At 48.1% G+C, this 26,547-nt stretch overlaps 1 protein-coding gene and 1 non-coding gene across 2 annotated transcripts in view; one reads left to right on the top strand and one right to left on the bottom strand.

Moving 5' to 3' along the window:
* The window catches only part of LOC135876507 (leukotriene A-4 hydrolase-like), a 40,100-nt gene extending 17,797 nt beyond the window's left edge, over nucleotides 1-22,303 (bottom strand). The window contains exons 1-5 of the mRNA XM_065401745.1: nucleotides 22,140-22,303; nucleotides 17,768-17,898; nucleotides 13,202-13,322; nucleotides 11,571-11,639; nucleotides 8,549-8,653 (exon numbers count right to left, since the gene is read on the bottom strand). Of these exons, the coding sequence (XP_065257817.1) occupies nucleotides 8,549-8,653; nucleotides 11,571-11,639; nucleotides 13,202-13,322; nucleotides 17,768-17,898; nucleotides 22,140-22,292 (579 nt within the window). The 5' untranslated portion in view covers nucleotides 22,293-22,303. The remainder of the gene's footprint in view (nucleotides 1-8,548; nucleotides 8,654-11,570; nucleotides 11,640-13,201; nucleotides 13,323-17,767; nucleotides 17,899-22,139) is intronic.
* A 265-nt stretch (nucleotides 22,304-22,568) lies between these two features.
* TRNAD-GUC (transfer RNA aspartic acid (anticodon GUC)) lies at nucleotides 22,569-22,640 on the top strand. The gene has a single exon. It is a non-coding gene; the product is annotated as a tRNA-Asp (tRNA).
* Nucleotides 22,641-26,547: the final 3,907 nt, after the last annotated feature.

The following is a 26,547-nucleotide window of genomic DNA, read 5'->3' on the forward strand; positions in this document are numbered from 1 at the left end:
TGCTTCTTGGCCCCCCTCTTTTTCTCCAGGGCGTAGAAGAAGCGGGAGCCGCGATCCATCTCCCAAAGGAGGCGGATGCGGGATCAAACAAAGGCACCTCGGGCCCGATGGTCCTCGAGGGTCCGGAGCTCTTCCCGCTTCTCCCGGCACGCTCCGCAGAGGGATGGATCACCGGGGCTGGCGGCCAGACGCCTCTCCAGTTCTAAGACCTCCCGTTCCAACTGCCCTATCGTCGCATCCCTCCGTCAGCTGGCGCCCCGGGTGTAGTCACGGCAGAAGAGCCGGGCGCGCACCTTCCCCAGGTCCCACCACCGCCGCGCCGAGGGAAAGGCACGCCGCTGCCCTCGCCAGGCCAGCCAGAACTCCCGGAAGGACGCCACAAAGCCCACATCCTCCAACAAGCTATTATTAAAGTGCCAATAGGCCGGCCCCGGCCTCTCCGCGCAAAGAGAGGCTGTCACGGTGGCTAGATGATGATCTGAAAAAGGGGCCGGCCGGACGCTGGAGGAGTGGGCCCGGGAAAGATGGAAGCGTGACATATAGATGCGGTCCAACCGGGAGTGGTACGACCGATGGACCTCCACCCTGACAAAAGTGAATGTAGAAACGTCATCCGGGTGGTGGTCACGCCAGACGTCCACCAGGGAGTGATGTTCGACGATCTCCCGGAGGACATCCGCGGCGGCCTGGTGCTGCTCGGTCCCCGAGCGGTCCCGTTCCTCAAGGGTGGCGTTAAAGTCCCCGCCCAGGACCAGGCACTCGCGAGGATCCAAGGTGCCGAGGAAGGCGGACGCCTGCTGATAAAAACACAACCTCTCCGGGCCCAATGTCGGGGCGTAAACGTTGACGAGATTAACCACTAGCCCCTCCATGCGGACCCGGAGGTGTAGCAGGCGGCCTGGCACAGCCTCGGCGACCCCCAGCACCTCGGGCCGTAGGTCGGGGGAGAACAGGGTCGCCACTCCAGCCGTACGAACTGTGAGGTGGCTAAAATAGACCCTGTCCCCCCACTCCAGCCGCCAGCTAGCTTCAGCGGCCGGATCCGTATGGGTCTCCTGCAGGAAAATCACAGAGTACCCCCCTCCCTAAGAAAGGAGAGCACCTGGCTCCTGTGGAGACCCATCCTACAGCCCCGAGTGTTTAATGTTGCAAAGATGATCGGTGCCATGAGGAGGGCTGGGGGGGATCCTCGCCGGCAGAGACGCTCACGGCCTCCGTCGGGCCGCGCAACAATCCGTGACCTACCCCGTGGGCGATTAAGGAGTCACGGAAGAGGCGGACCCGTTGGTAGGCCGCAGCGGCCTGCCTCCCGGTCCTCTTACCCTCTCCCATGAGGGCCCTCGCGGCCCAGAGGATCTGATGAAAAACCCCCCATCGCTGGAGTGCAAGCTGTACCTTGTTGCGGGAGCCACGGACGTCCTCAAGGAACTCCCGTAGCTCCTCTCTCAGCGTATGGGGGGGTGGGGTCACTGATCTATGGCTTTCCCCCAGTGGGGCCCCTGTCACAGCCCCGTGGCCCACCGAGACGGGCAAGCAGGGGGCAGACCCTCGACGTGGCGTCCGATGGGCCGACGCCACGTGGCCCGCCTCAGATCCTGGCTCAATGGGGGGCGGCGGAGGGAAAATAGCAGCCCCTGGTGGGTCGGGACAGGGAAAAACAAAGGCCACTCCTTGGGGGTCATCCTCTGGGATATAGAAGGAGACAGCCCCAGGGGCGGCAAAAGCATCACGGGAAGTGGAGGGGACAGGGACGGGGTCAGTGTCAGGGGTAGGGCTGGAATCAGGAATAGGGACAGGGGAAGGGGCGATATTGGGATCGGGGGTCCCAGCAGCCAGGCCACTGGGTGGGGGGGGTAACACCCCACAAATGGGCTCAGGGATTTGCGGGGAGGGAGGTGGGCCCTCGGCGATGCCGGGCTCGTGCTCCAAGGCAGATGGTAAGGCCACGGCATCTGTAGGTGGAAAATCAACGATGGGGCCCCCACCCGGGAAGGAGGTTGGCTGCCCCTCAGCCACGAGGGAGTCCCCTGGCGACTTGGGTCCCGGCTGCGTGGCACTGGCCGTCGCCTCAAGAGGCTCGGCGGCTGCTAGCGGGGTGCCATCTGCGGCCTGGTTGGTGGAAGAGTCCAGGGGCTCCTCGGAGGCGGGAACGGAGGCAGTGGATAAGGGGACGGAACACGGGGAAAGGGGGGCCGAGGCGAGGTCGTTCAAATCGAGGCCCACTGGTAGAGGGTTGTCCTCCCCCTGGGTAACCGGGGTCAGACCCAGGGCCTCGATCTCCTCATAAATGGAGGGGAGATCACCTTCCACCACCCCAGGGTTCTCCCCGCCAGCACCCAAAGCGACGCTCGCCTTGGTGCTTGCAGGGGCTTCAGATTGTAAGGGGGCGAGAGGGGCCTCAGCAGGGGCTTCCATAGGAAGGGACTCCGGAGGAGGGGCGATATTACCTTCCAGTGCTGCCACGGCATCCCCAGCCGGCACCATTGAATTGGAATCGGCAGGGGGCAAAGTGGAAGGCTCGGCATCGGTGCCCCCCTTCCTGGTCTTCCGGGGGGCTACCGCATCAGGTGGGAGGAGCGGAGCTCGAGCCTTCCGCTTGCCCTGCTTCCCCTGTACTAAGGACCAGCCCTCCATGGCATCATTCGGGGGTTGGCTAACAGGGGTCGGGTCAGGGAGCAAGGACAAAGGCTCAGGGACTCGGGGAGGCAATGGTGGGGCAGCATGTAGGAAGGAGGAGCCACCCTGGGGCATGCCCTTTTCTATGCCCGGCGGTATCCCTACCTCACCCTCCTCCACAGGCCCCGCCAGATCGCAGGCGGCAGAGGCGGGGCCCTCCCGCTCGTCTGGGCACACTAGGGGAGATACCCCTTGGGCCCGAGCGGGAGCGTTGTTGGGCCGGAAAGGAGGAGGGGCGGCTTCGGGCGCCGGGCAGCCAGGGGCGCCGGCGATGACGGGGCCGGCGCCCTGCCGGGGCTCGGGGGTCCCGGATGCCCCTCCGTGCCGGGCCAAGGGGCAGTCCCTCCGGACGTGCCCCATCGCCCGGCAGAGGTAGCACCGGGCCTCCCCCGTTGAATAATGCACCCAGTAGCGGGCCCCCTGGTAGGGGACCAAGAAGGACCCCTCAAGCGCCTCACCGTCACGTGCCGCCGGCGGCAGTTGTAACTGTACCTGCCGGCGGAACGAGAGGACATGACGGAGGGCGGGGTCTTTGCAGCCCAATGGGAGAGGGCTGACCACGGAGATCGGCCTCCCCAGGGTAGAGAGGGCAGGTAACAGGGCGGCATTAGGAAGGAAGGGAGGGACAGAAGTCAGGACCAGTCGGGCGCCCAGGTCTTCTAGCGGCTCCAGGGGGACGAACACGCCCCCCACCGCCAGGCCCTTCTCCACCGCCTCCTGGGCGGCGGCCTCCGATGCTAGGAAGAAGATGACCTTTCCGTACATCTTGGAGGCCACCACAATGGCCGTGGGCCCCACCACCCTCGCCAACGCCCGCACGTAGGTTTCCACGTGGGGCGAGGCGGGTACCAGGAGGCAACGGACGCCGTGCTTCCTAGTCAAGGTGGGGAAGGGGCCCCGGCCACTATAGATGGTAGCAGAGGCAGTGGTTGATTGAGATGATGATGCAGCGGCAGGCGGGGGGGCCGCCGCTACCTGGGCATATGCCCTGGGGGCCGGGGGAGGGACACCTACAGAGCTGTTGGAGGGAACAGCGGGGAGAGATGCCGGGGCCGTGGCAGTGGGGGCAGCCCCCGCCATGGAGGGCCTGGCCTTCTTGGTGGGGCCTTTACCTTTCTTTGTGCCCTGGCCCTTCCTGCCGGCTGGGGGGGCTCCCCCAGAGTTGGAGGGAGCGAGGGACGTGGCAGCAGCGGAGGTCACCTCGGTATCTGCCGCTGCCGGCGCTCCAGCAGGGGCGTTAGCAGGTGGCACGGCAGCGGCGGTTGAGGTAGAGGCTAGGGGGGACGATGGTGGGGCGGGTGGAGGAGGGGCAGCAGGGTCTGCCCGAGAGGTCCCACTCGCCTCGTCCCCTGCCATAATGAGGACGGGGGCAGAACAAACACCGGAGGGGGCAGGGAGAGGGGAAGCAGGTCGACCACTCCTCCCCGCTAGGCTGCAGGCAGGGGAGGAGGGCGCCAAAAAGGGGTGGGCTGGATGGGAGCGGGACTATCAAGGGCTAGGGGTCAGTCACTGACTCGGGGAGGGTTTCCGGCTCCTCTAGTCGCACCAAGGAAGGGGGAATATAACAGCATTGGGGGGTGCAGTGAGACAAGGTCAAACTAAAACGGGAAGGGGCACAAGCGCAAGGGAGGGGACATGGGCGCACGAGGGGAGGGGCTAATCAATGCAAGGTGACCGCAGGGGAAGGGGAACAATCAGGCTGGGAGTGGGGCAGAGGAACCACGGGGCTAGCTTCAGAGGCTGGGGCGGGTCAAACAAACAAAGGCTGCAGAGGGAAAGGGCGGGGCAGGCAAACAAGCTGGAGCTAGCGAGGGGTTGGGGCAAAGGGGAGGGGTAAAAGGCAGCAAGGGGCAAATGCGTAGGCAGCAGGGGCAAAGCTGGGGGCTTGCTGCAGGGGGGAGGGGGTCAGTCTAAAGGGGGGGGGGGAAACATGCACCCACGTGCGCTTGTAACAAAAGGAAAGTCTTTGGAAGCTGGCTGCTGTATCAGGCCCAATGGTGGCAACAGGGCGTAGCAAGCCTAGGTGAGCAGCTGAAATCCCAGAGGCAGGAGCTCAAGGTAGATGGTAAGTAGCCAGTGGGGGTGGTGGAGGGGGCAACGATGATGGTGGTGGTGGGGATTGGGGGGGGGGGGGAAGACACAGATGGACCAGGGGGCAGGCTCCACGCCACACCCTCTGTGTCCCCACAAACACAGTCTAGATTCCCACCACAAGAGCACAGTTCAAAAGTTACTCAGTCCGGGAGGGCCCCCTCCACGGTGGTCTGTAGAATTCCTACGCGCTCCCCCACTGGCAGATGGTCCTCTTCTTCTCCTCAGGGCTCCAGCAGCTCCCCAGCAGCAAACGCAGCAGCTCCAGGCGGCAGTCTGGTGGCCAGCAGGAAGGACCCTTCTCAGGTGGAGGTGGTGGTGGCATCCCCAGCAGCAGGAGCAATGGCTGGGGTCTTTCCCTCCCCTCCTCTGGGGAGTGGGCCAGCAGGCCCCCCCCAAGGGGCTGTAGCTGGAGCTGCAGCAACCAAGGGTGTGGGTGGGTCTAGCAGCCAGCCAGCAAGCAGGTAGCAGAGAAAGAGGAGGAGGAGGAGGAGCAGCCCCCTACTTCCCTCCCTCCCTCCAGGCCAGAGGGCTACAGGAGAGTGATCTATTATCCCAGGTCAAGCAGGGTTTCTGTTCCCTGAGTGACCAGAGCAGGGGCTGCACTAGAGTAATCAGGAACCTGCTAGAACCAGTTAAGGCAGGCAGGCTAATTAGAACACCTGGAGCCAATTAAGAAGAAGCTGCTAGAATCAATTAAGGCAGGCTAATCAGGGCACCTAGGTTTTAAAAGGAGCTCACTTCAGTTTGTGGTGCGAGGGTGAGGAGCTGGGAGCAAGAGGCGCAAGGAGCTGAGAGTGAGAGGGTGTGCTGCTGGAGGACTGAGGAGCACAAACATTATCAGACACCAGGAGGAAGGTCCTGTGGTGAGAATAAGGAAGGTGTTTGGAGGAAGCCATGGGGAAGTAGCCCAGGGAGTTGTAGCTGTCATGTAGCTGTTACAGGAGGCACTATAGACAGCTGCAGTCTACAGGGCCCTGGGCTGGAACCCGGAGTAGAGGGCGGGCCCGGGTTCCCCCCAAACCTCCCAATTGACCTGGACTGTGGGTTCTTCCAGAGGGGCAGGTCTCTGGGCTGTTCCCCAACCCACATGGTGAATCTCTGAGGCAAGAAAATCTGCCAATAAGCGCAGGACCCACCAAGATGGAGGAGGAACGTTGTCACAGTGTATTCTTTCTGTGTGCTGTGCCAGCTCTGTGCAGATAGCTGGCCCAGCAGACCTTGATCGAACTGCCAAAAAAGACCACAGACTCGGTTCCACAGCAAAGGCACTCAGCCAAGTTTACTGTCAACAAACCACAGTCCTAGATCCCCAGATCAACGTCTACAGTTACACTAGCAGTGGACTCAGTGCAATGAATGGTGGGACTTTCCATTCCCTCTCTGGCTGGACGAAGACACCCTCTCTTTTATAAACTGATACAAACAAGTTACGTATTGCCCCTCTGATGTGGTTAGTTACTACCCTTTACCTTGTACAGGTTGGTTTGATCAAAACATTTCTATCCATCACCCTGTCATCCTGACCTTATCTTTAGGAGGGGTCAGTGTGTCCTATATTATCTTCAGGGAGTGTGCTTGTATCATAGTTGGTATTGGGGTGCTGAAACCAATAGTATTGCAATTAAGCATCTCAATCCCAGTTTACACCAAACACCGTTTCTTCCTGCATTGACTCCCCTCCTTTGGTCACTACCACAGGCAACTAAGGAATCCAAACCCTCATGACCAATCTCTTGCACATTACTCCCAAGGAAATTCTGCACCACCGTGCATACATGTCATCTGTAGATTTTTTTTTCCTCCTCAGAAAATAAATTCTGCCAGAGAAGCACTGCAATTACACCCTTCACCCACCAGGGGCTGCTGTGGTGCTAGGAGAGTGGGCAGCTGGCTCAGGGCGGGAGCAGCCAGGTGCAGAGAGGGAGAGGCTGCTTTCTCACAGCACCCTGTCCGGGAGTGAGACAGACACAGGATCTGGGGAGAACAGACTGGGGCAGGGGCACAGGAGCTAGTGGGGTGACAGCATTGAGCCAGTGCCACATGGGGGTGCAGGGACACATAGGGATGGTGTGAGGGATGGCTGAGGGAAGGTGCAGGGATGCATGGGGGACGGAGGGTGAAGGGACACACGGGGACAGGGACAGATGTGCCTGACTGAATGGGAGAGGCTAGGGGTCAGCATTTCCTGAATCTATTTTGTTGTCTGTATTGTTACAGACAAATTTGCTGACAAGTATTTTGAAATAAATAACCAAAATTGAAACTGGAATGATTATATTGCGCCAATTTGACAAAATATACAGAATTTTGCAGAATTTTAAAATATTATGTGCAGAATTTTTAATTTTTTTGGCACAGAATTCCCCCAGGAGTATATAAAAGCTCAGGCTTTCACAGTTCAGGGTATGGCAGTGTTGTCACTTTGAAAACTACACTGCAGTAGCTGAGAAGATGGGACTGTTGCTGAAACAGAGTACCAAAAAAAAAAAAAAAAAAAAAGGACTGCAAAAGACACCGGCACAAATCCCCAACCATACTATGGGGGCTCTTATCCTCATAGGAAGGGTCAACAGTCTCCTTTCAGTTTCCAAAATGAAACAATCCTTCCAGCCTCCCCTCTCTTCCTGTAGGTCTTCCCCAGGACGCTCCTCCTTCCCAAACTAACCACTCCGAAAAGATGCAAACACCTTCCCTCAGTTTTTCAAGCCTAAACCCCCTGCCTCTTCCACATTCATACCTAAGAGCACTGTCTCTGAAACTGAATACACGCTATTCAATATTGACAAATACAAAATCTATAATTTCGTGCAAAGTCTGATTGCACATTTGCATTAATTCATGTTAGTGACATGCTAGGATACTTCACTGCTGTAACAATTCATTTTTAAGTGCCACTGTTTCATGGCAACATAGCAGTTTAAAGTTATATACCAGATACACCAGGGAGCCTCAGAGATGTGTTTTGTTCCGTGTATGGTATCTTGTACATTGAGCAACACTAGAGAGATTAGTCTACTCGCTGGCTTTATAAAACAACACATAGGCAGGAAGGGGATTTAAGAATATAAAAGACAAACACAGAAACAAATTTAATTTCTGTATTTGGGATCAAAATGAAATGCTGTAATTCTTGTTCCTCTTCTTGTGGAAAAACTCCCATGGTGTTGTGATTATGTCCTTCATTTATTATCAAACTAATTATAATTGTCATTAAATAAAAACAATTTGTGATCACATGGTTACCTATTGAAAGGATCATATCACCACATGATTTTGGGGGATGTATTTTATATGTTCACTGCAAAAGACTCAAGAACAGATACTCAAATCCATTTATTTGTGTTCTAACAGGTCTTCAAACCACAAGTTGGTAAGTCACCAATGGTTTAAAGTTTCAGATCTCAGTGGATAACAGAACATGAACTTTTTTTAGAAAGGCTGTTCCTCATTGCACCTATTACCCTCCTGGCCAAGGACAAGTAAGTGCTATGGAAAAATTTTTGGTAAGTTTGGCAAGCCTACTGGTTAGGGCCAATGACCAAAACACACCAGACTACAATTTGTTTTATGGAATTTGTTGCTTTTTAAAAAAATAAAACAAATCTCATCTTGTTCACATGTGCAGTAAAGTTTCCATGAGCCTAAAATATTACAAATTACAGTACATACACAAATCTGTGCTTGCGTAGGTTTCATGCACACAATACTTTAAATTAATACAAATCTGTGCCTGGTTTCATAGTTTCCTAGTTTTTGTTTAAAAGACCATGGGTCTTACCTTTTGACTAAAACGATATATCTTCCTATTGCTGTCTTCTGGGTCAGGCATCTCTCCATCACGATTGGCACTCATGAGAGCCACCAGTTCTTTAGGAACAGATACCTAAATAATGAGAGAGGAAATATCCAATTATGAGGGAGTCTAAGTCAGCACAATTGAGGTCGTATCAGTCATCTTTGGAAAGCATTAGCTGCCCTCAAACATTATACCACATGCTGGGAGCTGCTACAGCAAGTAGCCCCCACTACATTTAGGTTATGCTAATATTTTACATTTAACTTCTCTCTCCCTCTCATCTCTGCCACAACTAGAATCTCACGTCAAGTAGAAATAGACAGTTTGCCCTCCCTCTAAAACAGGCAATGCTTTATCAGCCAGAAGGGTTGCTTTAGATGATGCATGTTTCTTTCCCCTTTTTAGATTCCCAACTCATTGTCTCAATGCACTCCCAGCTTTTACTACCTCAAAAAGGAGAAAATGGGGGGGGCGGGGGGGGGGGGAAGACAACACTACCAGCACACCAAGATCATTTGTTCTGATGTTGGCTATTTAAAAAAAAAAAAAAAAAAGGATTAATGAATTATGTAAGGGATAGTTAACTGAAAATTTAACCCCTCCATAAGATGAGTTAAGAGTAGTTTCAAATATCTCCTCCATGCCAATTTTTGTGGTATTACAATCAGATTTTCCTGATTTGAATAATCTCCCTCCTGTTCCTGTGTGAAAATAAAAATATACATGAATAAAGGGAAATGACTGAATATACAGGGGAAGATTGCAAAATTGTACACAGAGTGCTGTCAAATGCACAAATAAACAAGTTGAAATCAACAGACGAAAATATTATTATTTCAACATTTCAGGTATGGTAATCTTAGGCATTACTTGTAAATAGATTTTTCACAATGAGACTTTAAGTTGACTCTCTAGCTTTAAACATTCCCATATTTTGAAACATTTCCATTTTTAATTTAGAATTATTACTCAACAATCAGTCTGTACCATAGGCCAAACCAACAAACCTTCCTTATTGCACAGGATTTGTAAGGCTATGAAGACTTCATAATTGTGTTTATTTTAAAAAGCCCTTACTACCTCTTCATTTCTTTTTGAGAGTTTGACAAGTCATGGAGGCAGTTTATACTGATTAAATACTTCCCATATTGTTCAGCTGTCTACCTAAATCAAGAGACTCTTATAGAAAACCAAAGGGAAGTTTATCTAGAAAGTAAACTAATATTCAAAATGGAATGCTTTGTGTACAAGTGCCAGACTAAGCAGGTAAAACTACTGCTTAGAAAAAGATCATCAGGAAGCCTGCATGGCCACCTTTATTCAGTAACCTTTCAGAATCTCCCCCAATGTCTCGCCCAGAGTACAATTCTGCTCCATCTTTATCAGTAGGCCAGCTCTATTAATTTTGCAGTCTCCTATGGCAGTGGTTTTCAAATCATGGGTCACGACCCAGAACTGGGTCACGGAATGGAAGCCACTGGGTTGTGGCAGCTCTGGTCAGCACCACCGACTGGGCCGTTAAAAGTCCAGTCGGCGGTGCTGCCCAGCTAAGGCAGGCTAGTCCTTACCTGTTATGACACCGCGCTGTGCTCCGGAAGCGGCCAGCAGCAGGTCCGGCTTCTAGGCAGGGGGGCCACAGGACTCCACGCCCTGCCCCCACCCTAAGCACCGGCTTCGCATTCCCATTGGCTGGTTCCCGGCCAATGGGAGCTGGGGGGGGGGAGCAGTGCCTGCAGGCGAGAGCCATGCGAAGCCGCTTGCGCACCTCCGCGCAGGAGCCGGACCTGCTGCTGGCCGCTTCCGTGGTGCAGCACGGTCTGAGGACAGGCAGGAAGCCTGCCTCTGCACCCGGGCTGCACTGCTGACTGGGAGCTGCCGGAGATAAGCCTATGCCCCAATCCCCTGCTCCAGCCCTGATCCCCCACCCAAACCCAGAGCCCTTTCCTGCACCCCAAACTCCTCATCCCCAGCCCCAGCCCCATCCCAGAGCCTGCACCCCCAGCCCAGAGCCCTGACCCCCTCCCACACCCCAACCCCCTGCCCCAGCCCAGAACCCCTCCCACACCCTGAACCCCTCATTCCCGGCCCCACCCTGCAGTCCTCACCCCAACCCTCTGCGCCAGCCCTGAGCCCCTCCTACACTCCAAACCCCTCATCCCCAGCTCCGTTGAGTGGCGGACATCAACAATTTTCTTCAACTGGGTCGCCAGAAATAAAGTTTGAAAACCTCTGTCCTAGGGAGTAAGCAGGCTTATGACAGGTTTCTGTGTATGAACAAAATATGTAGCTTGATCTCCATATTCAGAGTTCCCCAGATGGTCTGAGAGCAAAGAGCCTATTTTCAACATCTCACATAAAATGAAATCTCTGTGGCTGCAGCATCCTCCTCTTCCCCCCCCCCAACCCAACTTCAGGTAAAATGACTGCTGATCTGTGGTCTTTGAAAACCTGTTCTCCAACTGCAGCCTCAACAGATCACTCTGCACATTAACCAGGGACCCCACTGATCTGAACAACATGGTCTATTTTTCATATGGGGGGGGGTTCAGCACAGTGCTGCTTGTGCCTCAGGAGGGACATCCTTTCCCCTTACAAGTTAGAGAAATGCAACCAGGGAGACAAGCAGCTCTGAGTTATAGTAAGGTAAATCCCCATTCAGTGGTTTCATAATGGACCATATTCTGCAGTTTGTATATGAAATCCCTCAAAGAAATCTCTGCCTGCCAATATACCTACAGATTGAATTCTCACACTATTTCCACATCCCTTACTAGAGGCTGCCCATCAGGTGATAAAAGTGTAAAGCTTTTAATTGACTGGCTATTTTAATTGCAGGGTAGAGTGAAAATTTACATTAGCAAGTTGCTATGTGGCACTGAAATCTGAATGCTCCAATAAATTCCTTGCAAGCAGTCTTGTTCACAGAAAAGCCTGCCAACTAGAAGAGGCTTCCCCATTCTAGTTGTGCTCTTCATTCAGATATGCATGATTTGTGTTCATCTACCTCTGCATAGTAGGTTAGTTTCACAGAAGGTGTGTCCTGGCAAGGAAGGATGGCTCTGCAGTGGATAGCCTGGAAAAAGACAAATTACGGATATTTCTTATATGCAGCTTTTGCAATACATTACACAAACATATGGTGTACAGGGTCAGAAGAGTAGGAGCCAAACAGAAGGGCAATGTAATATCACTAGCAAAATTGTAACGTTGTATTTCAGCCTGCTGTCAAAGTCCTGACAGCCCAGTTTCTTCCTCAAGGGCCAGTTCTGCTGCTTTCCCATACAGAAAAGGAAATCTGTCTAGCAAGTGTTTCTAGGTATAGGACAACTTTCACTGCAACTGCAGAAGCATCAAGTAATATGGGAATATATACTGGGAAATTAGTATGTTTTGAACTACACGTGTGCTATTAATGCATCTTCAGCATTACAGAAAAACTCTCAGTGAGAAAGAAGGGAAGCACAATTTCTCAGTCTTATAATTTAAGGCCAGAAGGGACCACCAGATCATCTAATCTGACCTGCAGCACTACCATGCCTCGCACAGTGAACCCAACAACCGAAATTAGACCAAAGTATTACAGCACACAGGAGACTAGATGATTTAATGCAACAGGCAGAGTATATAAGTAATCGGGGTGCACCAATGCCCAATGCCCCCACAATGGCAAGGGAAATGATTAAGTGAGATCTATCCAGATAATCCTGGTAAGTGACCATACCCACATGCTGCAGAGGAAGGTGAAAAAATTCCAAGGTCATTGCCAATCTGACCCAGGGGAAAACTCCTTCCCAACAACACATATGACAATCAGTTAGACCCTGACCATGTGAATAAGAACCATTCACCCAAGCACCTGAGACAGAGAGAGAGAATGCTCAGTGCCACCTAAGAGCTAGTTTGAGATGTTTAAAAAAATTAAAACATGGTTCAAAGCCAAAATAATACAAGTGTTGTAAACTGTTTTGGGGTGAACGGTTTTGTGCTATTTTAGTTTTATTATCCAATGGCCAAATTCTGCCACAAGTTCTGCAGGATGGTTCTCAGATGTGTATCTTGATATCATCATCCTGCTGTAAATGTGTGTGGTTCTACCATTCTAGCTTTCAGTTAAATCTGTTCCTCTGGACTAAAGCTCCTTGTATAAGAGGGTTTGACTCCTCCCCACCCCAATATTTTAAAGCACACTTCTTCCACTGTTTACACTCTTCAGGGGTAGCTTGTTTAACTGTAATAGGAATCCATACTTCCTACTTTTTGATGGTCTATGCTAGTTTTCCTAGAAGACATAACGCTATAGAAAAAAAGTTAACTGCCATGATGTACCGATTGCAAGAATTGAATTATGAAAGCAGTTTGGAGATATTACAGTAAGTTTGCCATTAAGTTTTATAGCCTCAGCACTAATAGTGTTTTACCCTTGGCCTTTGGCAATAATTAAAAATTGTGGACTGCTGTACTTTCACTTACTACCCTTTAGATAACAAATGTCATCTAGGAACAAACGTGACAGAGCAATACAGTTACTTAGAGCCTATACTAAATAAACCCTACAATTTGTGCTTTCCCCTCTGTTGCCCTTTTTTAAAGTATGAAGGACATAGACAACATCTAATTTCAGAAAGTCCTTCTAACCTGACATTGGCTGAAGAGAAATGGATGTTTCTTCCCCGAAGTCTGTTCTGGAGTAAGCCACTGGAGAGCTGAAGATTTTGGAGAGGTTTCAAAAGAAGTTTCCACAATCACATCTTGTCCCCTGCACAAATTAAACAGGTAAGCATTTTCTGACATGCCCTGCGTGTCAGAGAGGTGAATTGTAAGGCAAAGACTTTCAGGAGATAGTATAATACTGACAGTTTCTCAGCACTGTCTCAGCTGAAGTGAAGATACCAACAAGTTGTGTACCGAAGCCACTTTTTGCTTGTGACTAGGGTACAAATGTACCAACAACTACCCATTACGTTTCAAATGTTAATACCCTCCCAGGAGAAGCTCTCTTTCATCCTCTAATGAGAAATTTCTCCTCTCCCCAACCGAAAAGGAGCTAGAAATTGGATTTTCCTTCAAGAAGCCTCACAAAGGTTTCCACAACTGTTCAATGGCCTACCATCAAAAGCTACTTCCCACTTCAATATGGAAACACAATAGTGAGCCAGGCAGAAGTTAATAAAGCCTTTTATGCATAGACACACATTCAAGAAGTACCTATCTTAAAAAAGTGGGCTTTGTGTACTTTGGAATGAAAAATATCGTCTGCCCCACTGGAATTAGATTGTCTATCCTATTTACTGAATATAAGCAAAAGAACGGTTGAGAAAGCAAGACTGGCACATGAACAATCCTATTTGATTAATGCCATTAAAGAGAATATATGACACGCCCCAATTTTGTTCAGAACTCATGATTCAACAGTTCATAATCAATGAAGGCAAAGAGCAGTGGATAAGGCAAATGCTGATATACTAACAAGAGATCTAAGATACAATGGACAATTTCTACATGCCAGTTTAAAAAAAAAAAAACACTGCTGTTAGTGGTTATATTGAAGTATTTGATCATTACCCCCTTTTATGAAAAAGTTCCTAGATTCAAAAATGTGAATCAATTTGGAATCAATCCTAATCATAAGTTAAAATGAATGGTAGTTAAACTCAGAGAAGTTGAAGCAACTAGTCAAACATTTTAGATAGATCAGCCAAGCAGTTTGCAGTATTATTAAAACACAGACTACTATTATTTAGTAACCTAAAAATTCATTTGAATCATTATATTGTACACATGCTTACGACTAAGTGCTTGTGCTTATAGCTATAGCTCATTCCTCCATATCACTGTTTTGTTACACCTAATCTCCCACACATGCACCCTGAGTTGCATCTAAAACCAATTTCTCTCTATAGGTGCTGTAAAGTGCACAGCTGGAGTGGGACAGTCGCTTGTTTCTCTTATAAAAGTCTAGCCCGAAGTCACAGCTACCAGCTTTCCAACAAGCAAGAGCCAGAGGAGACTTTCTTCAAAGCCCACCGGTAATGTTTATGTTTAGCCAGAGGAGTCACTGCTGTGCAACTCTCCTTTCTCTCCCATTTTACCCACACAAATAGAAATGAGACCATTACTTCCACAATCTGCCCAGTACCCACTGGCTCAGGGAGTGAGGGGTGATTACTAAGGCTGTCAAAAAAATTAATCACGCAATTAAAAAAATTAATTACACGATTAATCACACTGTTAAACAATAGAATATCATTTATTTAAATGTTTTGGATGTTTTCTACATTTTCAAATATATTGATTTAAATTACAACACAGAATACAAAGTGTACAGTGTTCACTTTCTATTTATTTGGATTACATATATTTGCACTGTAAAAAAACAAAAGAAATAACAAAAATAACAAAAGAAATAGTATTTTTTAATTCACCTACTACAAATACTATAAGGACTTTAGAGCCTACAAGTCCTTGTTCAGCCAATCACTCAAACAAGTTTGTTTACATTTGCAGAAAATAATGCTGCCTACTTCTTGTTTACAATGTCACTTGAAAGTGAGAACAGGCGTTTGCATGGCACTGTTGTAGCCGGCATCGCAAGACATTTACATGCCAGATGCGCTAAAGATTCATATGTCCCTTCATGCTTCAACCACTATTCCAGAGGATATGCGTCCATGCTGATGACGGGTTCGGCTCGGTAACGATCCAAAGCAGTGCAGACCGACACATGTTCATTTTCATCATCTGAGTCAGATGCCACCAGCAGAAGGTTGATTTTCTTTTTTGGTGATTTGGATTCTGTAGTTTCGCATCAGAGTGTTGCTCTTTTAAGACTTCTGAAAGTATGCTCCATGCCTCATCCCTCTCAGATTTTGGAAGAGGCTCCAGATTCTAAGATTTTGGGTCAAGTGCTGTAGCTACCTTTAGAAATTTCACATTGGTATCTTCTTTGCATTTTGTCAAATTTGCAGTGAAAGTGTTCTTAAAATGAACAACATGTGCTGGGTCATCATTCGAGACTGCTATAAGGTGAAATATATGGCAGAATGAGGGTAAAACAGAGCAGGAGATATACAATTCTCCCCCAAGGAGTTCAGTCACTAATTTAATTAACACACTATTTTTTTTAACGAGCGCCATCAGCATGGAAGCATGCTCTCTGGAACGATGGCCAAAGCATGAAGAAGCATATGAATCTTTAGTGCATCTGGCACGTAAATATCTTGCAACGCTACCTAAAACAGTGTTATGCAAATGCCTGTTCTCACTTTCAGGTGACATTGTAAATAAGAAGTGGGCAGCATTATCTCTCGTAAATGTAAAAAAAACCTTGTTTCTCGTAGTGACTGGCTGAACAAGAAGTAGGACTGAGTGGACTTGTAGGCTCTAAGATTTTACATTGTTTTGTTTGAGTGCAGTTATGTAACAAAAAAACCCCTACATTTGTAAGTTGCACTTTCATGAAAAAGAAATTGCACTACAGTACTTGCATGAGGTGAATTGAAATATACTATTTCTTTTATCATTTTTACAAAGCAAATATTTGTAATCAAAAATAATATAAAGTGAGCACTGTACATTTCGTATTCTGTGTTCTAACTGAAATCAATATATTTGAAAAAGACGAAAAACATCCAAAAATATTTAATAAATTTAAAGTGGTATTCTATTGCTTAACAGTGCGATTAATTTTTTTAATCATGATTAATTTTTTTGAGTTAATCACGTGAGTTAACTTCGATTAATCAACAGCCCTAGTGATGACCATGACCCAAACTTGCGTTTCCAGAAATAGTGGCCAGTTTTGATGACGTATTGCAGACAACTTCAGTCACAAGTCTAATTCAAACAAGGCAAGTCCAATATACAATAAACAGCTTTCAGCTTGGGTACGTCACACAGCAAATATGGTAGGGTATCAATTGTTAAAGACATTGCAACAGTTGTTTGGCAGTGGCTTTTTGACTTAACATTTTAAAGAAGCTTCCTGAAAATTCATTCATTCTCAAGTGAGCTGCCATTTGCACAGCTGTAACTGGTGAGCTGAACTTGCATTCTTTGTACACTCACAGTCCCAACTGACTGAAATGGCAATTTGGGGTTTGCCAGGAATACAGGAAGAGGCCCGTATAAAGAGCAAAGAATACAAAGACTGCAACTCTATACACTACTTTAGGCATTAGCGATGTTGGCAGATCTTGAGCAGTCCCCTTGCTTATCAAGCTTGCAGCAGAAATGCACAGAACTCAGGGCTAGAATTCAGGCCTTGACAAGTGAAAACACTTAGGGCGTGGCTACACTGGCACTTTATATCGCAATAAAGCCTCCCAGAGCGCTCTACCTTAATCCCAGTCCACACCGGCAAGGCACGTAGAGCACTCTGACTCCCTGGCTAGAGCGCTCCTGGTACTCCACCTCCACGAGAGGGATAACGGCTGTTGCGTATCGGCTGAGACGCCCCAGGGCCAGTGTGAATGAGGAGTTACGTTACAGCGTTCTGACTGACCTCCGGAAACATCCCATAATCCCCTTAAGTCAAGTGGCCTCTCTTCTCTTTGTTGTGAAATCGGCTGAGGAACGCGGAAGTGCCTTTTCAGAGCTCCCAGACAGCGTGCAACAGGGCAAAGCAAATGTTTACTGAGTGAGTGAGAGAGAGGCAGAGGGGCTAGGGGGATCTGAACTTACAAGATAGTATGCTGACACACTCTCAGCACTCCAAAAACCCACTCTCTCTCTCTCTCCCCCCACATACAAAGACACACTCCACCCCACCCCCCCTCATTTGAAAAGCATGTTGCAACCACTTGAACCCTGGGATAGCTGCCCATAATCCACCGCTCCCAATGCCGCTGCAAATGCCGCAAATGTGGCCACGCCAGTGCGCTTGCAGCTGTCAGTGTGGACAGAGTGGAGCGCTTTCCCTAGTGTGCTCTCTGAAGGCTGGTTTAACCCAAAGTGCTCTACAGCTGCAAGTGTAGCCAAACCCTGAGGGCAGGGTTAACTATAGAAGAAACCCATCAGCACAATTCTGAGCAAAAGCAAACTTGCACAAGCCAGCAGGAGTATGAATGTGATCACTTATGGGAAGTGCTAGAATGTTTGTGAAATACTTGGCACTTTTTCAGTAAATACTTTAGCATACCACTTTTGTAGACTATCCCTAGCAGGTCTGTACAAAGAGAGGAGAATGAAAACAGGTACACATACCTTCTCAGTTCAAAAGGAAAAGTGATTTCCAATGGTGTCCCTTTGAAACGATGTCTTTGTCCAAGAGCAAATTTTGCCTCCTGTCCATTAACAGCCACTTTATGTATTTGAAGGTCCTTTGTATCCAAAACCTGTAAACAAACAAATGTTAGGTGCTGACTGCAAAATACCTAAGTAACACTTTAAACACATATATGAAATGTATCTTTCAAGAACTCAGAGCTGCCCTGGAAAATGTCTTTGCCTAGTGAATTTGGTCAAACATCTAGTAACTATGTTAAATCTAGAGTAGAAAAGGATTTGTTGAAGTCAACAGCATTGTTTCTTAGCTCTACATTTAACACTGTTCCTTTTTTTTTTTTCTTCAATTCATTAATTTAATTTCACCCCATCTGTGACTGAGAGACTATGTGTATGGCTAGACATTGCAGTGTAGACATACCCAGCAGACGACCCATCAGTGAAGAGCAGAGCAGAGCAGAATTAACTCCCATATCTTACATACAACCCTCCTCTTAATACACCCCAGAATATTAGGCTTTTCCTCAACTGCATCACATTGTTGACTCCTATTCAATGTGTGATCCACTATAACCCCCCAGATCCTTTCCAGCAGTACTACCACCTAGCCAGTTATTCCCCATTTTGTAGTTGTGCATTTAATTTTTTCACCTTAAGAGCAGTACTTTGCCCTTATCTTTACTGAATTTCATCTGGCTGATATCAGACCAGTTTTCTAATTGTTCAAGATCATTTTGAATTCTAATCCTGTCATTCAAAGTGCTTGCAACCCTTCCCACCTTGGTGTCATCTGCAAATCTTATAAGCATACTATCCACTCCTTTATCCAAATCAGTAATGAAAATATTGACTAGCATGAGACTCAGGACTGACTCCTATGGAACCCCACTGGATACACCCTCCCACTTTGACAGTAAGCCATTGTTAACTACTCTTTAACTATGGTCTTTCAACCAGTTGTGCACCCACCTGATAGTAGTTTTATCTACGCCACATTTCTCTAGTTTGCTTATGAGAATATCATGTGGGACTGTGTCAAAAGCCTTACTAAAATCAAGATATAGCTCATCTTTTGCTTTCCCCATCCACTAGGCCAGTAACTCTATCAAGAAAGAAAATTAGGTTGGTTTGACATGACATGTTTTTGACAAATCTATGCTGGCTATTTCTTATATCCCTATTATCCTCTAGGTACTTACAAATTGATGATTTAATAGCTTGTTCCAGTATCTTTCCAGGTATCAAAGTTAGGTGACTGACCTATAATTCCCTGGGTCCTCTTTGTTCCCCTTTTTAAAGATAGGTTCTATATTTGCCCTTCTTCAGGCCTCTGGAACTTCACCAGCCCTCTAGGAGTTCTCAAATATCATTGCTAATGGTTCTTAGATGGCTTCAGCTAGTCTGTAAGTAGCGTAGGATTAATTTCATCATGCCCTTTTGACTTGAATACATCTAGCCAGGGCCGGCCCTAGGAGGGTGTGGGGCCTGGGGCATAGGCACTGAGTTTCTATCTGTCGGGGGGGGGATGCTCCCCCTGGCTCTGCTCAAGCCCTGCCCCCACTCCACCCCTTACCCCAAGGCCCCCACCCCGCCTCTTCCCTGCCCAGTTTTGCCCCTCCCCTGAGCGCACTGCACCCTCACTCCTCCCCCTCCTTCCCAGCACCTCCAGATACAGTGAAGCGGTAAGCACTGAGAGGAAAGGGGAGGCGCTGATCGGCAGGGCCTGCCAGCGGGAAGGAGGCGCTGTGGGGGGGGGGGAGATTGCTGGGGGGCCCCGATTCTCCGTACCCTAGGGACAGCTCTAAATCTAACTTATCCAAATAGTCTATAACCTGTTCTTTATTTTGGCTTGCATTTCTTCCCCTCCCACCTTGTTAATATTAATTGTGTTGAATATCTGGTCACTATTAACCTCTTTAGGGAAGACTGAAAGAAAATAGGCATTAAACACCTCCCATGTATTGAGGTCATCAGCTCACCTTCCATGCTAGGACCTACATTTTCCTTTATCTTGATCTTAATGAACTCAAAGACAATGTCTGAAATAATGGTTGCCATCATACGCTAGATAAGGGATGCTAACCTACGAGTGTATGGCTTATACTGCGTAAAATGTGCACCAACAATCAGGGTGGATTTGATTTAAATCAAATTGATTTAAACCACTAATCAGGAAGACTCGATTTAATCAGGGTGGATAAAAATCAATGACTTTAAAAAAAAAAAAAAACGATTTTATTTAAAATCAGATTTTTTTTTGATAAAATGCTTTTTGAGGAAAAAGCCTATCTAAAGATAGTTTTAATTAAGATACATGATAGCTCAAAGATATCTCATCATGGAATAGGGATTATAAATTCTAATTCTATACTATGAGACAATATATTAATGTAATGTTTAAGAAAAGTTTTATAAATGAGTTCCAAAAGTTCATGGATTAGGGACCCAATTTTATGGGGTTCCAGGCGCTTCTGTATAGATTATTTAGGTTAATCTTTCTATCTACCCAATGGGACTCAGTGCTCAGTCTAGAAGATACCATCAGAGATGCTTAGTTTTGCAGTTCTCAAACTGTGGATTTGTGTCTCCAGAGATAACATGCCGGTTAACAGCAAAAATGTTTTTAAATAAATCAATAAATAATATATAGAGGTGAGAAATAACAGACCTCAACCCTATTGTCCCTCTGCAAATTTGTGTACACAGAGTCAATCCTTTACCTCTCTCTAAAAGTGCAAAGTTTCAAAAAGTTCAATGAATAGAAGATTGTTGGGGGCAGAATAGATCTGGACAAGGAGGAGAAGGGGGAGGGATAGCCCAGTGGTTTGAGCACTGGCCTGCTAAACCCAGGGTTGAGGGGGCCACTTAGGGATCTGGGCCAAAATCAGTACTTGGTCCTGCTAGTGAAGGCAGGGGGCTGGACTTGATGACCTTTCGGGGTCCCTTCCAGTTCTATGAGATAGGTATATCTCCATATATTATATTATTAAGTCTGGAGAAAAATGTGAGAAGGGAGGGACAGGCAGTAGAAACAAAAGTGAAACTGTTTGAGCAGCATATTCCAGAAGTCTTGAGGTCTTTCTGAGTGTAGCCTTCATTGATTTGAGATGTACCATACCATTCACCCACTAGAAGGGAAAACCTATAATGGTAGCAGGCCATAAAAGAGATCCAGTTTTGGAATATTTTAATGAAGTTCCTCTACTACCTGGGGTAAGACAGGCATGCGTGCAAAATGCAAACAGTGCAACGAAGAAATGCAAGGCCTGGTTGCCACAATGCAACAACATCACGAGAAGTGTTCCTTCTCAGGCGGAAGCTGCGTTGAAAATGATGAAAGGAACATGTCTGAACATGCAGGATCTTCAGGTTGGTAAACTTTATTTCATACTTCTTTCTTAAGGACTACCGTCTTCCTTCTGGACTATTCTTGAATTCTCATGTTTGAGCAAAAAATAAAGCCGTTACTCTATGGTACTATTCCCAAACTGGGTCTCTTTTATGGAACTCATTTACAAAACTTTTCTTAAACATTACATGACTATATGGTCTCATACTATAGAATCAATAATCCCTATTCCATGATGAGATATCTTGGCGCTATAATGTATCTTAATTAAAACTATCTTTAGATAAAATGCTTTTTGAGGAAAAAGCCTATCAAAAAATCTAATTTAAATAAAAAATTTTTTTTTTTAAATCATTGATTTTTATCCATCCTGCTAACAATGGTTCTCGCTGCACATTCTCTCACTGTCACCTCGGTAACCAGAACCCTGCCCCCCTAGCGGTGATGTCTCAGCCCGAGAGGCGTTACCAGCCCCAAGGGCCCAAAGTACATCGGCCCCTGAGGCACCAGGCGCGGCGCTTACAAGGCAAGAGCGGGCGCGCCCAGGGAACAGACCCGCCCCGCACGGCACCTCGGGGTAGCCCAGCGCGGACAGAGACCGGGGCACTGGGGCAAAGCGCCGCCTGCAGAGGACCCCGCCGAGGGGGTGGGGGAGAGGGATGGATACACAGACCCCCTCGCACCCAGCGCGCCCGCTGCCCCGACTCCCAACCCTCCGCTCAAAGCCCAGCGAGGGGGGGGCAGGGTCGGGGGCTGAGCCCCCCCGGCTCCCAGCCCCGGGGTGTCAATGATGGGGGGGTTGGATGACCCGCCCCCCCCCTCCGGCTCCCAGGACCGCTGGGGGGAGGCGGACCTGGCCGTCCCAGCCAACGCTGTGTTGACGCCTCCCGCTGCAGGATGCCCCTGAGTCAGTGGCCGTGTGAGGAGCGAGGCCCCGCGCCCTGCCCCGGCAAACCCCATTCCCGGGCGGCCCCGCAGCAGGACCCCAGCCCGGGCCGTTACCAGGCAACGCAGCCCGTCCCGCTCGGCCCGCAAGGTGAGGGCTGCGGTACCCCGCAGCGCCCGGCTGTCGAAGTCCACGCGGCAGCGCAGGTAGAGGTGCTGAGTGAGGTGGTCGGCGGGGGAGGCGAAGGAGCTCGGGTCCAACTCCGCCATGGCTCAGGCTCGAACTCGCTCTAGCGACTGGGCAGCGCCGGCTGATAGAGTCTGGGGCGGGGCCGCGCCCGGGGAGGGGGCCCCGTGGCGCCCTCTGGGAAGGGTAGTTCCGCACTGGTGGACAAGGGGCTGAGGAAGGTCCCAGGAGGGCAACAATGCCCGTGGTGCATTGCGAGGAGCCGCGCCCAACGGTCTTCGGGGAAGGTTGAGACGCTGTCCACCAGGGGAGAGTAGAAAAGCACTTAGGGGTTGGATACCCAAAAGGCGTCATGTAGATCCTCGTTAGTATAGTGGTAAGTATCCCCGCCTGTCACGCGGGAGACCGGGGTTCGATTCCCCGACGGGGAGGCAACAGTTTTTTCCCCCCCACCCCTTGTTCTGGAAACCCGGAGCCCATTTGCTAGTAAGGCCCCGATCCCCAGCGCACAGGCCATGTCCTGCAAAGCTGCCACCCCTGCTGGCGGGGCGGGACGTTCTTGCCGCGCTCTGGCTCTGGCAGCGCCCTCGCCCATGAAACCAGAGGCAGCGTGAAGCGAAACAAGCGGGATCGGATGCAGGGGCTTGGCTGAGGCTGATGATCGCTCCTGCCAAGCGCAGCGGGCGGTGGGATACGGACCGTGGAGCGCAGCGCTCAGCCCGCTAACCTGGCCTCTAGTTACTGGTTGGGCGCGGCTCGGGTGCTTGGCGCTGTACCTGTTCAGTTTCAAGCCCAAGCCCCTGCTTCACATGCAGCTTCACGTGCCCCTTAAGGCTGAAATTCCGCGTTCTTTGCTGTCTGCTCAAAGGGGCATTTTTAGACATTTTTGAGAGTTCACAGTTTTTTCCTCTTCAAACCATTCTTGTCTCCTTCCTCCAGGGGGATACCTCAGAAAGGCTGAACTTAGAAACCTGTAACGTGATAGATCACTAGCAGGAAATGTCTGAATACAGATTTTTTTAAAAATATACATATAAGATATAACAAAGGTTTGAAAATGCAGGGTTAAGTGTGCACAGAAGAAAAGGTTAAAACTTAGCTGCCTACTTGAAGACTGAGAGAGTGGGGAGGTGTGCACAGGTAGTTCATTTTGCAGCTGCAGGAATTTACCTGCTGAACTGGACGAATATAGAGGGAAAGTATTTTCATATCTGAATAACAGACAGCTGAATAAGTGTTAGTTAAAATTTCAGCCCAAAAGGAATCTTTGAGGCAGGTATAAGTGACTGAGAAAAGGAGCCTTAACGTGGAACTCAACCTTAATTATTTAAGATAGAACTTAAATTATAAAGACTGTTCCGCAAAGTCATAGTAATACAAGCATATTGACTGAATTCCAAAGGAACTTGTCGACAACTAATCAGGATTCTAACTGCCTTCTAGGCCAGGATGTCCACACTACCTATTTATGGTTAACAGGCCACTTTCTGTTTCTAATATAAAACTGCACCTGAATTAGACCCTTGGGAGGATGTATCTAAAGAAGGAGGTATAAGTTAGGCTCTGAATAGACTTGGAGTGAGTCTTGATGTGCCATGCTAAATTTGCATTCAGCACCCTCACAACAGACTCTAGGGACAAGTCCGTGACACCTTTGAAAGGCAGGTGACCAGTAGAGTTGGTCCAGATTTTTTAAACAAGTAATTTTTCATTGAAAAATACTGATTTAGTTACAAATCAAAACTGTTCATAAAACTGGGTCAGTTAGACAAATTTCCCAAATAAAAAAGTGTTGAGAAAAAAGTCTGAATTTTTGAAATGTTTTGGTATTTTCAAAATAAAAAAAATCAGTTCTCTGGATCAAAATGATTGTTTGTTTAGAAATGTTCAGCTAAATAGACTGAAAAAAGTTGAAATCAAAATTGAAACAAAATGTTTCCATTGACCCAAAACAAAATTTCGTTTTGTTTAGTTCATGAATATTTTCAAGATTTATTTTTTTGTCCCATTCAAATGGGAGGTGTGTGTGTGTGTGGGGGGGGAGAATCAAACTCTCACATATTAGTGGGATGGGAAGACGGTTTCCCAATCATCTCTTGTGATCAAAGACATACATGAGACCAGGAGTTGGGTGGATTTGGGGGGAAGCTCATAAGTGACAAGCCCAATTTTCATTCACTTGTTTTCTGAAACTCCTTTTGAGCTAAAATTTTCCATGATTTGTTTCTATCTGAAGATGAATTATTTGTATGAATTTGAGCAAAAATGGTTCAGCAATTTTGAGCATGAGAATGTTAAAAAAATACCCCCATAAGTTGTAAGTAACCTTTCTAGAAGGAGATCGGTGAAGTAGGCTAATATATTGCCTTAACTTTATAGACCCAGCCTACAGATCATCACTGAAAATGTAATTTGGCCCTCCCCACAGAATAAGTTTGCCCTCCTTATGAGTTCTAAACAAATTATTCTATACCAAAAGTGACATTAAGATGCTACCATGGTTGCACAGTTCAGCATTCAAGTTAGGACATACCACACTAAAGATTGCATGTATCTCCATTCCCTAGCTGCGAAATGCCTTAAGGATGAAATTTATTCCTGTGCAGTGCCCTAGTATAAGATATACACACAATGCTTCAGTTCTCAAAGTGGAACTTCAGTGGTGCCTATATCTTGTGCTGGCCCTCTGCCCAGGAGTAAATTCCATCCAAGGCACACAGGAAAGGTAGTCCCTGCAGCAAGCCTCTGATTGTGTCTACAGTAGTAGGAACACTTTTATGAGTTTCACTGCTCATGCGGTTTGGGTGAATGAACAATGTGATTGGAGCTGGCTGAAAAATGGAAGTCCCCTCCTGAGAAAAAATTTGCATTTTTTAAAAAGCTTTCATCCTGAAGTGGGACAGAGGGGCAGAAAATGAAACAAACAGGAGTCTTCCAGGCAGGCAGCTAGGAATCTGACAAATTCCATTTTGGTTCTCCTGAAACCATTTTTCCTGAAATCCGTTCACATGAAAAGTTTAAGGTGAGGATAACTATGAGCGCTCTGCATTCCTTATACTCCACTTGTACCTTCACTTTCTGGCAACTTGGGTCATTTTTCTCTCAACGTAAGTTTGTAGCTCTTTTGAATGGCTTCTCATCCCTTATCCTCACAAGTTTCTGGGGCTGATAACTGTAGGCAGTCATTCTAAGATTGATTATTAAATTGATTATTGTCCATACAACTAATTTTTGTTTGATAGTATTGAATAATCAAGTGAATGTATGGGTAACAAACTAGTTGTAAAGATTATTGTAGTAATACCAAAGATATGACAGGCCTTATATTCTGCCTCAGGTTCTTTAACACTGGTATTTGTCAGGGTATGTCTACACTACGAAATTAGGTCGAATTTATAGAAGCCGGTTTTATAGAAATCGGTTGTATACAGCCGATTGTGTGTGTCCCCACATAAAATGCTCTAAGTGCTCTAGTCGGCGGACCGCGTCCACAGTACCGAGGCTAGCGTCGACTTCCGGAGCATTGCACTATGGGTAGCTATCCCACGGTTCCCGCAGTCTCCGCCGCCCATTGGAATTCTGGATTGAGATCCCAATGCCTGAATGATGCAAAACAGTGTCGCGGGGGGTTCTGGGTACATGTCGTCAGGCCCCTCCCCCTCCGTCAGAGCAACGGCAGACAATAGATTCGCGCCTTTTTACCTGGGTTACCTGTGCAGACAACATATCACGGCAAGCATGGAGCCCGCTCAGCTCAGCTCATCGTCACCATATGTCATCAGGGTGCCGGCAGACGTGGTACTGCATTGCTACACAGCAGCAGCAGCTAACTGCCTTTTGGCGGTAGACGGTGCAGCATGACTGGTAGCCGTGGGGCTGGCAGCCGTAGGGCTGCATTGCACCAGCCCCTTGCCTTTTGCCTTTTGGCAGTAGATGGTATATTACGACTGGTATCCATCGTCGTCATATTGCGGGTCGATCAGAGGCACCTGGGCAGACATGCTCAGTCCTATTGAACTGTCTTGACGATGATGGCTATCAGTCGTAGTATGCTATTTTCTGCCAACCGCCCAGTATTTTCTGCTAAGCACCCAGAAGAGGCCGAGGGCGATCTGGGTGCAGGCAGACGTGGGGCTGGCAGACGTGGGGCTGCATTGCTACACAGCAGCAGCCCCTTGCCTTTTGGTAGAAGATGGTATATTACGATTGGTATCCATCGTCATCGTACTGCAGTGGCTATCAGTCATGCTGCACCGTCGGCTGCCAGCTTAAGATGTAAAAAATAGATTTGTTCTGTATTCATTAGCTTCCCCCTCCCTCCGTGAAATCAATGGCCTG

The sequence above is a fragment of the Emys orbicularis genome, chromosome 1 (genome assembly GCF_028017835.1).
Source record: "Emys orbicularis isolate rEmyOrb1 chromosome 1, rEmyOrb1.hap1, whole genome shotgun sequence".
Taxonomy (NCBI): domain Eukaryota; kingdom Metazoa; phylum Chordata; order Testudines; family Emydidae; genus Emys; species Emys orbicularis.